General features: G+C 45.8%; 1 protein-coding gene across 1 annotated transcript; it reads left to right on the forward strand.

The window, feature by feature from the left end:
- The first annotated feature begins 7,309 nt into the window (after positions 1–7,309).
- LOC132569902 (olfactory receptor 10R2-like) lies at positions 7,310–8,254 on the forward strand. Its single transcript, XM_060236333.1, has one exon. It carries the CDS (start codon positions 7,310–7,312, stop codon positions 8,252–8,254), a length of 945 nt encoding a protein of 314 aa, XP_060092316.1.
- The last annotated feature ends 6,010 nt before the right edge of the window (positions 8,255–14,264 follow it).

Below are 14,264 nucleotides of genomic sequence, written 5' to 3' on the forward strand. Positions count from 1 at the left end.
ACTACTTCTGACCTGTCTGCTTTGTTAAAATGGGAACATATATTGGAAGTGAGAAGAGATTCTCTTGTACCTGTAATTCTAATCCAGAATGCCAGAGACAAAGATGTTCTTAAAAATCCTTGCAGTATAAATGTATTTCACCTCTATTGAACTAAGTAATATAATATTTGTTTATGGTATTTTACTTATATACTTGTAATTGTTTAGAAGGCATATTCCCTTAAGTCACCGATTTATATTGTACTATAAATATACCTGTAATTTTGAATTATAAATTAATAAAATACGTTATAAAAAAAATCCTTGAAGTAAACGCAGATGCATGGCCCATGTGCAGAATTTTGCTTCTGCAAATATCCCCCAGCTTTCTGAGGAACTGAACAGGCAAGTTTGTATTGTATGTTGAAGTTGTCCCAGTAGTACCAATGGCTGCCATTTTATTCCTGAGCCATTCTGAGGCAACATTCTTTTTTCAATAATCTTCTTCCCTCTTGACTCATTTACAGCTGCATCTGGATGTTCTGATGATATTTTTGCCATCTTTAGAGGTGATGATGTTTCTCTTGATTTTGTGGAATGGCGCAATAGTCTCCATCCTTCCATTAAATTTCCCCATTGTTCAAATTCCAGTGAAATCGCCTTTCTTGACACAAGTCATGGAGGGATATTTGCAGGTTTTACCGTATGCAACTGACAAGAATCCTTTCCTGCATTGTTCTTTCCGTCACCCACCCGAATTGCACAACAGCTCTTTTTTGGGTGTCAAATGCAACACTTAATGCTCAACAATATTAACATATGAGTCAGAAATACTGGCAGTCAAATTCAGATTCAGATTTATTAGGTCTATGACCAATACAAGTCAAAGACAAAAAAAATTACAATAAAGTAATTAAATAAAGAATACAAAGGGTCAAAGCTGCTAACACATCATTTACTATAAAGGCCCATCCTGAAGAAGTGTGCTTGCTGTCGGGCGTCCCCCCTGATAACTCAATAAATAGTCCATTTATTTCAAAAGTTTCCATTTATTAAGAGGTTCGGGTAGGCTTATGCTCAGACAGCCTCTGAGTCAGAACTGAGGCAAGGTACTTTTACTATCAATGATATAGTTTCAACAGAAAGCTCTAGCAAGCAATGATAAGCCCCCTTCCTTTTTCCCCAAAGTTTTCTCAGTTTTACGACTTTCTACAGAAATTTCATTCAGGGATTTTCCCCAGATGGTCCCCCCGTTAACAGAGCTCCTAAAGACAAAGGGGAGGGGGCCCAATGCAACAAAATCAGGGGCTAAACTGAACTGGACAGACAGCTGTCAACAAGCCTTTGGCCAGCTGAAAATTCACTTCACTAGTGAGCCGATATTGCTCCACCCAAACAATTTGAAACCCTTTGTGGTACAATGTGACGCCAGTGACGTAGCCCTCCAACATGATGAGGAGGGCACGCTATGCCCCTCTGAAAGGAATTGGTCTGTGTGGGATAAGAAAGCCTACACTATAAAATTTGCAATAGAGACATGGAGGCCCTGGCTGGGGGGGACCAGGGTTCCTTTTGAAGTATAGACAGACCATAAAAACTTGGAGGTGCTCCATGCACACCGAAAACTGATATAACAGATCCGGTGGGTGGGGTTCTTCTCCAAATTTGACTTCATGCTTCAGCAAATCCCTGGATCACATAACTTCCTAGCTGATGCCTTGTCCCGCCTACCACAACACAAAGGGAGGAGACAACTGCCTCACTATTCGCCCCCTCTCAGCTGAGTGGCGCAGTCATGACACACTCCCAGAAAGCACGCCTGCCTGACCAAGAACAGTGGAGGGTGGGGACTGAAAGCCAAAGCAGAGAAGGAATGGGAGGATCGCCCTGCCGAGGTATTTCAAGGGGAGTGGGGATTCTGGTACAAAGACAATAAACTATATGTTCTGATTGCCCTCCACAAAGAGGTGCTAAGAAGGTACAGGTGTCGGTACTTCCTGGCTCCTACTTTTTAGTGACTTCTCAAAACTGCAGCATTCGTGAACCCTTGGGGTTTGCACCATGCCATTATAAAGATTGATAAATATGAATTATGAGGGAGAATTACTATAATATTCTCAACCACACACTTGGGAGACCTTTATATTACTTTGTGTACTCCTTTCAGTCAGTCCTTAGCTCTACACTGCACTTCCACGTTAGGTGGGTAACATTTGGAGACTGGGACAGAAGGCCTAAAGGATTCAACAAAGTCAAGGGGATAAAGTTCCCGTTATTCTTACCCTTAGTGACTCTGAGACTGCCCCGACCAGCCGCTTTGCGCCACTTATGACAGGTCATTCTCATTTCCTGCCAGCATTTCTGGATCGGATTCCCCGTCTGAGCTCCACACCATGGAAGTGTCTTCCTCTCGCTCACTCGCCGCCACCACCTTGCCCCTGGAGTGCTTTTGTCCTCTTGAATCTTCCTTCTTGAACTTGGGAGCGCTGGCTGTCTTTGGAGTGAGGGCAGGGGGCATCAAGGTTCCTCAGGGCATTCGCTGGCTAGATGCCCCATGGCGTTGCACCAGTAGCATTGACTCCTAGGCTGAGGTTTCTCTTTGCCCTGGGTGCTCGTGGGTTTCTTCACCTCTCCTTTTGCCCCTGAGACTCATGTCCCCCCTTACCCCCTTGCTGCTGCAGCCATTGGAGTGCCACATGCTGCATGCAGGTCTCCACTTCACACACCAGCTGAATCCTCCCCACTGGAGACAAGATGGCGATGATGTTAGGGCTCCGAAATTGTTAGGTGTTGGGGCTCCGAAATTAACAGCATTATATCTGTTCTGGTCTGTTCCCACTACAACCTAAACTGGGCTTGCTGATATGTTGCTGGGAGAAGGTGCAGTCCCTTAACCCCTCGAAATACAAAAGAAACACTGCTTACCAGCTGGGCTGCTCGGCGGCGCAGAGGACGGCACAGCTGTGAGCCGCGGGCTGGAGTGCAGGATGGCTGGAATGGAAGGTGGCATGTTGTGAGATTGGTGGGTGCTGGTGAGAGACCGGAGGATGGTGGCAGAGGCCAAACTAGCGGGCGGAGTGCTGGAGCGGAGTGCCGAAGCGGCTTGGAGGCTGCTGGCGGGACGACGGTTCTCCTCCCCAGCTTTCTCCCGGTGCTGCTGTCATTCCCAGTGGGGCTGGAAGACAAGCTGGGTCTATCTGGGACAACCGGGCCGTGAGTGGAAGGCTGGGAGGTTGGGAAGGGCCAGCAACAGGTGGAGTGCCGGAGTGGCTGGAAGACTGCCTGGTGGGGCTGTGAAACTCACAGGCGGCTGCGAGACGCTTGTGGTCAACTGAGTGTTTGAAGGGCTTGGCTGCACGGCAGGGGGAACACGGGGTGGTTTCCACCCCTCCGGGTCCCCTAGGCAGTGTAGGGGCCGCCTGGAGTTCGGACAGCACTATTGCACTTTGAGAATGCCCACACTCTGAATACACTCTGCACTTTGAGAACGTCCACGCTCTAAGCACACTCTGCACTTTAAGTACTGCAGCGCTTTTACCCAGTACCTTTTTAACTCTAACCTGATCTTCACTGCTAATGTATCAAGATTGAACTGCTGACTGCTAAATGAATTGTTAATGAAATTTTATTGGTTAATTGATTTGGATTACTGATTAATTGACTGGCTATTTGATGAATCTTATATCTTTGGCAAATTAATTGGGAAGGGTAATCGATTGGGAGGGGTTTTTTACAATTAAGAAACCAGTAGAATTAATTAAATTTTTAGCTAATGAATTAAAGGGAAGATTATGGGGTGGGGTCTTTTAGATTAAATTAACTATTAGATAAATTATTAGCAGGGTAGCCTAAATTGAGAATTGATTGATCGGCGTGAGAAGAGAGGGTTGGGGAGTGGAGTAGGGTGGTGAACTGGGCCTATCTATAACAGGTCTGAGGCTGTGGCGGAGACTGGCAGGGGATGACCAGCCTGGGGATTCCAGTACTCCTGGGGAGGGGAAGGTATGACGGTGGGAACAGACAGAATTATAAGGGAAGGAAGGCCGAGACATGATAGTGCTCGGCCCCCTTCCAGCCTGTGTCCCATCCCGACGGTGCCACATTCTGGCACCATGTTCTAATATTCATCTTAATCCTGGATTCCTTGGAATTCCATCTTTGCTGCCAAATTCCTCTCTTCCAAGGATAGTGTGTCTCTTATCCTATGTTAGTGTCACCACCATCAAAGGGTCCATAGCCTCATGGATGACTTGGGGAAAGTCTGGGGTATCCCAGCCAGGGGTGGAATTCTAGCAGGAGCTCCTTTGCATATTAGGTTGCACACCCCTGATGTAGCTCTCATTGACACTGTAATGGCTAATGAGTGTAACCTCTCAAATACAATAGAGATAATATCCCAGAGGATTTAGAAACTTGTTTACAGTGTTTCGTGCTTTGTAAATGCCATATAAAAGAAGGGTATTGTGGCAAAATTCTGTCCTTTGGAATGGAATCCAACAGCTCACCTCCACGTAAGAAATCTGTTTTCTATATTCCTTCTTGATTCAAAAATGATGTGGCCTCTGTTTCACTAGTGGTTTGTATGAATGTCATGCCAAAAGGCACTCTATATGCTTGGTAGCTGAATACTTCCCTTGCATGCAAAAGGCTCCAGCTTCTTTTCCTGGCACCATCAGTTCAGAGAGCTCTTAATTAGTGGGGCTGAGAAGACCTCCACAAATGACTTAGGAGAACTGCCGCAGCAGTCTGGAATAGACAACATTCAGAAGATGGATTCTTATTCAAAGACAGATTCAGAGAGGATCTCAGGTTAATAGTCCAGAATGGCAGGAGATGATTTCCTAATGCATTCAGTCTTGGGCCATTCAGGGCTGCCCAGAGCCACTGTGGGCCCCAGGACAGAGATTCCATCTGCCTCCTTTGACCCTGATCCAAAATCAAAAGCATAACATATTGAATTTCTAGGCTTCCTCATACTGTGACCATTGATGTCTCCATGTGTCCATGGCACCTTTCAGATGTGGGCATGACAACCATGTCCTCTTAGGATGCAGATGTCTGACCACCAGAGCAAAAGCAGGAAGAGATATCTTCAGACTCCTTTAGTGATATGTCTTCTGGATCAACATCATAAGCTCATTCATTTTACTTTTTTGCCACTGAGTTGGTACCTTATCATCACCATGAATTAATAAGCTGTCACTCCAAAGAGAGGCATTATGATTATAGGATAGAGGAGACTTGCCTGGGTGGTAGTCTGTGTGAAAAGGATGTAGGGGTCTTAGTGGACCATACGCTGAACATGAGTCAACAGTGTGATGTGGTGGCTAAAAAGGCAAATGCAATTTTGGGCTGTATCAACAGAAGTATAGTGTCCAGATCACATGAAGTGATGATGGTATCGCTTTACTCTGCTCTGGTAAGACCTCACCTGGAGTATTGTGTTCAGTTTTGGACACCACATTTTAAGAAGGATATAGACAAGCTGGAACGGGTCCAGAGGAGGGCAACGAAGATGGTGAGGGGTCTGGAGACCAAGTCCTATGAGGAAAGGCTGAAGGAGCTGGGCATGTTTAGCTAGGAGAGGAGGTTGCTGAGAGGTGATATGATCACCATCTTCAAGTACTTGAAGGGTTGTCCTATAGAAGATGGTGTGGAATTGTTTTCTGTGACCCCAGGAGGTAGGACCAGAACCAATGGGTTGCGATTAAATCAAAAGAGTTTCCGGCTCAACATTAGAAAGAACTTCCTGACAGTCAGAGCAGTTCCTCAGTGGAATAGGCTTCCTCGGGAGGTTTGAGATTGGGGCCTGTCTGTGGGCAAGGAAATGTTTGCCCCACAGCACTCATGAAAGAGAACCGTCATTATTGCTGATGATGTATTGAATGTTTTTGAGTTTAGAGTGGTACGTAACCTAGACAACATGATCACTGGACCTAAAAATATCAGCTACACCATCTCAGGCTCATTTAGTTGTTCATTTTCTAACATTGTATATGCCATTAAATGCCAACAATACCCTTCAGTTCTCTACATAGGGCAAAGTGGTCACACTCTACGCCTAAACGGGCACAAATCTGATATAAAAAAACACAAAACTGAGAAACCTGTAGAACATTTCAGCCTCCTAGGACATTCAGTTCGGGACCTCGGAGTAGCTGTTTTATTGAAAAAGGAATTTCAGAAAGATTAGAATGAGAGATTGCTGAATTACAATACTCATGACAATGGAACCCCCCCCCCCGGGGCTTAAAAGAAATACTGGGTTCTTATCTCACTTCGCATGCTAAGTCACTCAGTTCTCACATCTGCTCATTAACTCTTTTATTATCTGCAAGCTAATGTGCTGCTATTCACAGGTCTTGCTGACTGCATTAATCCAATCTTAGCTACACTCATTGCTCAAATCAAATGGACAGCTCTACGGCACCATGGGAGGCATATTTATACTTATTAAATTAAAACCTTATTAAATCTAATTAAAATGAGTTTTATCTATATTTTAAATATTATAATAATTACATATAAATTGATGACCTCTTTGTAATATTTTTATCCAAACATGGAGTTTGTCAACAGGGGGAATGCCACATGTTCATACATTCAATTTGGTCCTTGTTATAAATTGAACAATATTCCATTTTGGGATGTTCGGATATATAAAAATAATTCGTGTGATCTGACGTCAGACCTTGGGTTAAATAAGCCAGCTGTTGAAAAAGAATAAAAATCATTCCAGGATAAAATTGAAGGGCATTTAAACCTATGGACAGGAAGGCATTGGAACAATTATTACATTGGAAGAATTATTATCAAATATATCTTTTAAAAGAATTTACCTTGCAATCAGCTTTTATGGCTGCAAAGTAAGTATAAGTGGGGGAAATGTTCCCAACATAAAGTAGTGGTTCTCAATCAACAGCTCCTGGAGAGCCATTCCAGGGATTTCCATCAACCAAAAGAGCTACATTTACTTCCATTCGAGGCATGAGGACTATATCTTAGGGATGTTCACAGCTTAGCCATTCCTTAACAGTGGATACTCAGGTTGGTAATCATCTGCTAGCCACAAGGTCTAACACGCAAGAGACTTGCCCATTTGCCAGAAACATGGGGCTGGCACCACAAAGGGCAACAGTTTTTTTCTCTTTTGTTTAATTTAAATGTTTATTGATTTTCAGGCAACAGTTTTCTGAAGAGTTACTGGTAGTATGTCCGAGAACCACAAATGTCTCTCAAGCTACGAGAATCACTGGTATAAAGTATCAGTTGACAGGCACTGTTTCAATTTTGTAAGAGTCTAATAGGTTTCATTCCAGATGCTACATCAATGGAACAAGGAAATCAAAGCATGGTGACAGAATTCATCTTGATTGGATTTTCCAGTTTCCCAGACCTGCAGGTCCCTCTGTTTGTGGTGTTCTCCATCATGTACTTGGCCATTTTGGCTGGAAATATCATCATTATTGCTACAATAAGGCGCGAGTCCAGCCTCCACATCCCCATGTATTTCTTCCTTGCCATGCTCTCCAGTTCAGAAACCTGCTACACTTGCACCATCATCCCCAATATGCTTGTAAATCTTCTAAAAGAGAAAGCAACTATTTCATTCATCGGTTGCACTGTTCAGATGTATACATTCTTGGGCTTTGCATGTACAAATTGTCTGCTTCTCGTAGTGATGGGATATGACCGATATGCTTGCATATGTAAACCTTTACGTTATCCAGTTTTGATGGATCAGAGACTCTGTACTAAACTGGTGGTCTTTTCAGCAATAGGTGGTTTTTTAATTTCAGAAATCTATTCATTTTCTGTGTTTTCCTTGCCGTACTGTGGACCAAATAAAATAAATCATTTCCTTTGTGATATAGCACCTTTGCTTGAGCTGGCCTGTGCCCGAAATTATATAGGAGAAATTCTCATTTTTCTTTTTTCTTTTTTAGTGATAGTTTTCTCATTTCTCCTGATCCTCCTTTCATATATTCTAATCTTAAATACAGTCCTGAAAATCCCCACAGCAGAGGGCAAGCGCAAGGCCTTTTCAACTTGCTCCTCTCATCTCATTGTTGTGGTTGTGCATTTTGGATGTGCTTCCATTGTTTACCTGAGGCCCCGATCCAGAAACGCTTTGAATGAGGACATGTTTATCTCTGTCACATACACCCTGGTGACTCCATTGCTGAATCCTGTCGTTTACAGCCTGAGGAACAAGGATGTCCAAGCAGCACTCAAAAAATCCCTGGGCAGAAGCGCATGTGAACGGAAGATGTGAGAAGTACTTATGTCTCATCATAAGTTTTGATTCCTGGGTAAACGACAAATTATCGCCTTTAAAAAGTTGTACAGTGCTGTCCACCACTTAACATTTGTTACAGTATGGAAGAAGAATCTTCTTTTAGAAAAACTTGTTATTTACAGTATTTCTGATATAGGTTCAGAATAACATATGCATAATATCTCAACAATTGTGTGGATATATTTTGTAGAACAAAACATTTCAAACTGGAGAGCCAGTTTGGTGTAGTGGTTAAGTGTGTGGACTCTTATCTGGGAGAACTGGGTTTGATTCCCCACTCCCCCACTTGCATCTGCTGAAATGGCCTTGGGTCAGCCATAGCTCTGGCAGAAGTTGTCCTTGAGAGCCCTCTCCAGCCCCACCCACCTCACAGGGTGTTTGTTGTGGGGGAGGAAGGTAAAGGAGATTGTGAGCCGCTCTGAGACTCTGTCCTTGAAAGGGCAGCTGCTGTGAGAGCCCTCTCAGCCCCACCCACCTCACAGGGTGTCTGTTGTGGGGGAGGAAGGGAAACGAGATTGTGAGCCACTCTGAGACTCTGTCCTTGAAGGGGCAGCTGCTGTGAGAGCCCTCTCAGCCCCTCCTACCTCACAGGGTGTCTGTTGTGGGGGAGGAAGGGAAAGGAGATTGTAGGCCGCTCTGAGACTCTGTCCTTGAAAGGGCAGCTGCTGTGAGAGCCCTCTCCAGCCCCACCCACCTCACAGGGTGTCTGTTGTGGGGGAGGAAGGTAAAGGAGATTGTGAGCCACTCTGAGACTCTTCGGAGTGGAGGGCGGGATATAAATCCAATATCTTCTTATTATTATTAACATAGTACATGAGATTTCATTATATATACTAATTAAAGTATACATATCAGAGCAGTGGTATAAAACTATAGTTGGTTGGTAGTGCTACATTTGAATAGTTTCAAGGAGGAGCAGGGCAGTTGGTTTTATACCCCGGTTTTCATTCCTCGAGGGAGTCTCGAAGTGGCTTCCAATCCCTTTTCCCTTCCTCTCCCCATGACCAACACCATGTGAGGTAGGCGGAGCTCCGAGAGAACTGTGACTGACCGAAGGTCACCTGGTGGAGGAGGAGTGGGGAATCAAACCTGATTCTCCAGATTAGAGTCCGTTACTCTTAACCACTACACCGCAGCTGGCTCTGGCCACATAGCGTAGAAAAGGTAACTATTGGAAGAGAAATGTAGATTGATAAAGTGGATTCTCCATAGCTAACACCTGATCTAATTTTTTTCCATAATAAAGTAATCCTTCTCAATTTTTTTGCACCACTGCAAAGGTGTTGGTACTTCTTTTGTTTTTTATTTGGTCACAATTGAAGCTTCGGCTGCAGCAAGTAGAAACATAATCAAATCCTTTCTTATTCCTCTGGATCTTCCCACAAACAAATATACAGAATATTTATTTGGCACAGAGAATATTTAGTAAATTTAAATCTCTCATTCGCACAGCAGAGCTACTGAGCCAAGTCTCTCTTCCTTCTACTGGCTGAGGCTCCTTCCCCTCCTCATCCCCGGGGGAGAGAGGGAAAGAGCCAGAGCTTCCTTTGCTCAGTTCCTTTGATCCCATGAGAGAGCTACAAAGAAAGCACTTTTTTTAAAAGCACCTCTGTGTCCTTTATAAAGTTTGTATCTCTGCTTCCTGGCATTATATTTTATGACACGCATGGTCCAACCCAACAAGATCTCATTTATGTCAGATCTGACCCTCAAGTTCGACACCCCTGCTCTATCATGTCACCTCTCAACTGTCGTTTCTCCATGCTGAAGAGCCCTCTTTACGCTTTCTTCAAAGAAGAAGAAGAAGAAGATATTGGATTTATATCCCGCCCTCCACTCCGAAGAGTCTCAGAGCGGCTCACAATCTCCTTTACCTTCCTCCCCCCCACAATAGACACCCTGTGAGGTAGGAGGGGCTGAGAGGGCTCTCCCAGCAGCTGCCCTTCCAAGGACAGAGTCTCAGAGCGGCCTACACATCTCCTTTCCCTTCTCCCACAGCAGACACCCTGTGAGGTGGGTGGGGCTGAGAGGGCTCTCACAGCAGCTGCCCTTTCAAGGACAGAGTCTCAGAGCGGCCCATAATCTCCTTTACCTTCCTCCCCCACAACAGACACCCTGTGAGGTGGGTGGGGCTGGAGAGGGCTCTCACAGCAGCTGCCCTTTCAAGGACAGAGTCTCAGAGCGGCCTACACATCTCCTTTCCCTTCCTCTCCCACAGCAGACACCCTGTGAGGTGGGTGGGGCTGGAGAGGGCTCTCACAGCAGCTGCCCTTTCAAGGACAGAGTCTCAGAGCGGCCCACAATCTCCTTTACCTTCCTCCCCCACAACAAACACCCTGTGAGGTGGGTGGGGCTGGAGAGGGCTCTCACAGCAGCTGCCCTTTCAAGGACAACCTCTGTGATAACTATGGCTGACCCAAGGCCATTCCAGCAGCTGCAAGTGGAGGAGCGGGGAATCAAACCCGGTTCTCCCTGATAAGAGTCCGCGCACTTAACCACTACACCAAACTGGCTCTCCAAGGGAGAGTTCCATCCCCTTAATCATTTTAGTTGCCCTTTTCTGCACCTTTTCCAAGGCTATAAAAATTTTTAGGTGCAGTGACCAGGATGGTACACGGTATTCCAAATGAGGCCGCACAATGCAAGAGGAGGGTTCAAAACCGGGTTTTCTTGATCCTACTCATACAATAGCTACACTAATACTAGAATCCAAGTCTTCTACAGCTAACCAACATACTTAAGAGGCAGGTTCCCTAAGAACACAAGAGAAGCAGGGAATGCTCTGGAATCAAGGTGACTCCAGATTTAGTACAGAGTCAAATAAGACTCATGTTCAAACCGACTAAAAGCCCTATGGTACCTGAAGGAGATATCAAATCATAACATTTAAAAAGAGAGGACATTCACAAGCAGGCTACAAATGATCCAAAGAGTTGTTCGGTCTGGCAAGGCGGAGCCTTGCAAATGCCTGCTAACAGTGTTTGCTACCTGATCTATTAATAAAGCTTTTTCTGCCTACACACAAGGAGTCTTACGATAGCATCTGGGCAAAACCTTACAGATTTGCTGCTGGGTATGGCGGGGGGATTGCTTCACCAGCTTACTCAGTCAGGGGCCAAGAGGTTTTCCTTTGCCCTGGGTTCCTCTGTGTTGCAATTTGGTTTTGTTTGTTTGCTGGAAAGGGTGGAAATATCGGAACTGAATTTCTTGAAACTGGCCAATGCAATTTTGGGCTGTATCAACAGAGGCAAATGCACATTTGGGCTGTATCAACAGAAGTACAGTGTCCAGATCACGTGATGTGATGGTATCGCTCTACTCTGCTCCGATAAGACCTCACCTGGAATATTGTGATCACCATCTTCAAGTACTTGAAGGGCTGTCATATGGAGTGGAATTGTTTCCTGTGGCCCCAGAAGGTAGGACCAGAACCAAAGGGTTGAAATTAAATCAAAAGAGTTTCCGGCTCAACACTAGGAAGAACTTCCTGACCGTTAGAGCGATTCCTCAGTGGAACAGGCTTCCTCGGGAGGTGGTGGGCTCTCCTTCCTTGGAGGTTTTTCAACAGAGGCTAGATGGCCATCTGACAGCAATGAAGATCCTGTGAATTTAGGGGGAGGGGTTTGTGAGTTTCCTGCATTGTGCAGGGGGTTGGACTAGATGACCCTGGAGGTCCCTCCCAACTCTAGGATTCTATTAGGAAGAACTTCCTGATGGTTAGAGCGGTTCCTCAGTGGAACAGGCTTCCTCGGGAGGTGGTGGGCTCTCCTTCCTTGGAGGCTTTTAAACAGAGGCTGGATGGCCGTCTGACAGCAATGCAGATTCTGTGAATTTAGAGGGAGGTGTTTGTGAGTTTCCTGCATTGTGCAGGGGGTTGGACTAGATGACCCTGGAGGTCCCTTCCAGCTCTAGGATTTTTCAGGAGGTGGTGGGCTCTCCTTCCTTGGAGGTTTTTAAACAGAGGCTGGATGGCCGTCTGACAGCAATGCAGATTCTGTGAATTTAGGGGGAGGGGTTTGTGAGTTTCCTGCATTGTGCAGGGGGTTGGACTAGATGACCCTAGAGGTCCCTTCCACCTCTGATTCTCTGATTCTTCAACATAGCAAGCATTTTTGTTTAGTGGGATTTTCCTGCGGTCTGCTTCCTTGGTGATTTCCCTTTTCCTCCCTTTTCTTTAATTTCAAGCTCCCCCCGCCTTTGGGTTGCAATAAGACAAGGGGTTTTTGGGGGGTTGGGGGAGCAGCTTCGACTTAGTTCTCTGCCATGTTATCCCACCCATCACCCGCATACACTGGGCTGCTTTTTGTTTTGGAGGGATCTGTGTTTGCCTTTCGTGCCCGCTGAGGACTGCTCTCCATTTGAAAGCCCCCATCCATCACCTTGCTTGTCCTGTGTCAGCCTCCCTCCCTGCACCCAGCCTGCTTTGGGGGACATGCGTCAAGCATCGATATTTCTCAATAATCCAGCTTTTGTTCTTTGAATCAAAAGTTGCTTTATTGTAAAAACTCCATAGCTTGGTCAAGGACAGAATCCTTGGAAGTAATGACGTATACAACATTGAATAGTTACTTGCAGGAAAACTTCAAAAGGTTAACATACGGATGCAATTTGAGTCATGGGTTCAAAGGCTACTACATAGTATCTCTTTTATGGCTAAGGAATGCAAGCTAATAAAAACATCTCCCTTTCTCACACTTTCTCTGAGAGCAGATAAGACCTGGCTGTGTGAATCTGGGGGAGAGGCACTTTACACAGTTACTGCAAGGTTAAACTAAACATCCTGGGTCCAGATGGATTTATCATGCACCCTTTTGTTGTAAAGGCGTGGGGGGGGGGAACAGACCAGAGTGGTGTTCTGCTCTATGTCTGGTATGCCTACCTGGCACATAGAAATATGCATGCTTGACAACATGTTCCAGTCTCAGGGAGTGATGTGGGGTGATTTTAATGCATAGCTCTAGGTCAAAACTCTCCCCCCGCCAACTGACCTGCTTCTCCTCTGGATGGCATCGATCTGTGCCTGTCTGCCTGCTGTCCTGCCTGCCTCGCAGCCTCTTGCCCTCTCTGGCAACTGAACCACCTGAACTGCATTTAGGTTGGGTGCTTGCTTGGTCAGGTGTTCAGCACCATTAGAGGGAGTGGAAGGGGTCACACTTGTGGTTACGGGAGGATGCCATCACTTTCCCCTGCGCCAAGTGGTTCTGGGCAATGAACAGAGCCTCCGCCCAGTGAAGGATACCGCCAGCACATCCTCAGAGGTCTTGGTGCCCACTTCCCCTGCTCCGTCCACATCTGCATAGCTCTCAATTACTGCTCTAGAGTTTTCAGCACTGCTGCCTAAGCTGCAGCAGGAAACTCTGTTTGGGTGGGAGAATGGTGAGGGCTGTGACTTGGGGGGTGATACATCCTCCCCTCCTACATTACAAGATTCCCAGCTCTGAGCTTCTTTTGCTTCCATTGGTCTGCCCCCATCTAGCACTCCCCAGCCCAATGCCAGGAAGCAGCTGTGCCTCCCACCTGCTCCAACCGTGGGTGTTGGGGCATGGTTCCGACTTGCCAGATGGAAATACTTCCTCACTCTAAGGTGTGACCTGTGCATGGTGGAGTGCCAAGAGGTCGGGACATGCAACACTCTGCCACCGCTGTTCTTTGGAGGCACCAGTTGTCACCACCAGAGGAAGAAGCAATGGCTACTAGCTATACTAGTAATGACGTATGCAACACTGAATAGTTACTTGCAGGAAAACTTCAAAAGGTTAACATACGGATGCAATTCGAGTCACGGGTTCAAAGGCTACTACATAGTATCTCTTTTATGGCTAAGGAACGCAAGCTAATAAAAACATCTCCCTTTCTCACACTTTCTCTGAGAGCAGATAAGACCTGGCTGTGTGAATCTGTGGGAGAGGCACTTTACACAGTTACTGCAAGGTTAACCTCAGCAGGGAGAAGTGGGGGAAAGAGCAGGCCACTCAAAGAAGGACTC

This window comes from Heteronotia binoei, chromosome 4 (genome assembly GCF_032191835.1).
Source record: "Heteronotia binoei isolate CCM8104 ecotype False Entrance Well chromosome 4, APGP_CSIRO_Hbin_v1, whole genome shotgun sequence".
Lineage (NCBI taxonomy): Eukaryota > Metazoa > Chordata > Lepidosauria > Squamata > Gekkonidae > Heteronotia > Heteronotia binoei.

Coding starts and splice junctions, on each gene's coding strand:
- LOC132569902 (XM_060236333.1), top strand. CDS start 7,310: ATGGAACAAGGAAATCAAAGCATGGTGACAGAATTCATCTTGATTGGA.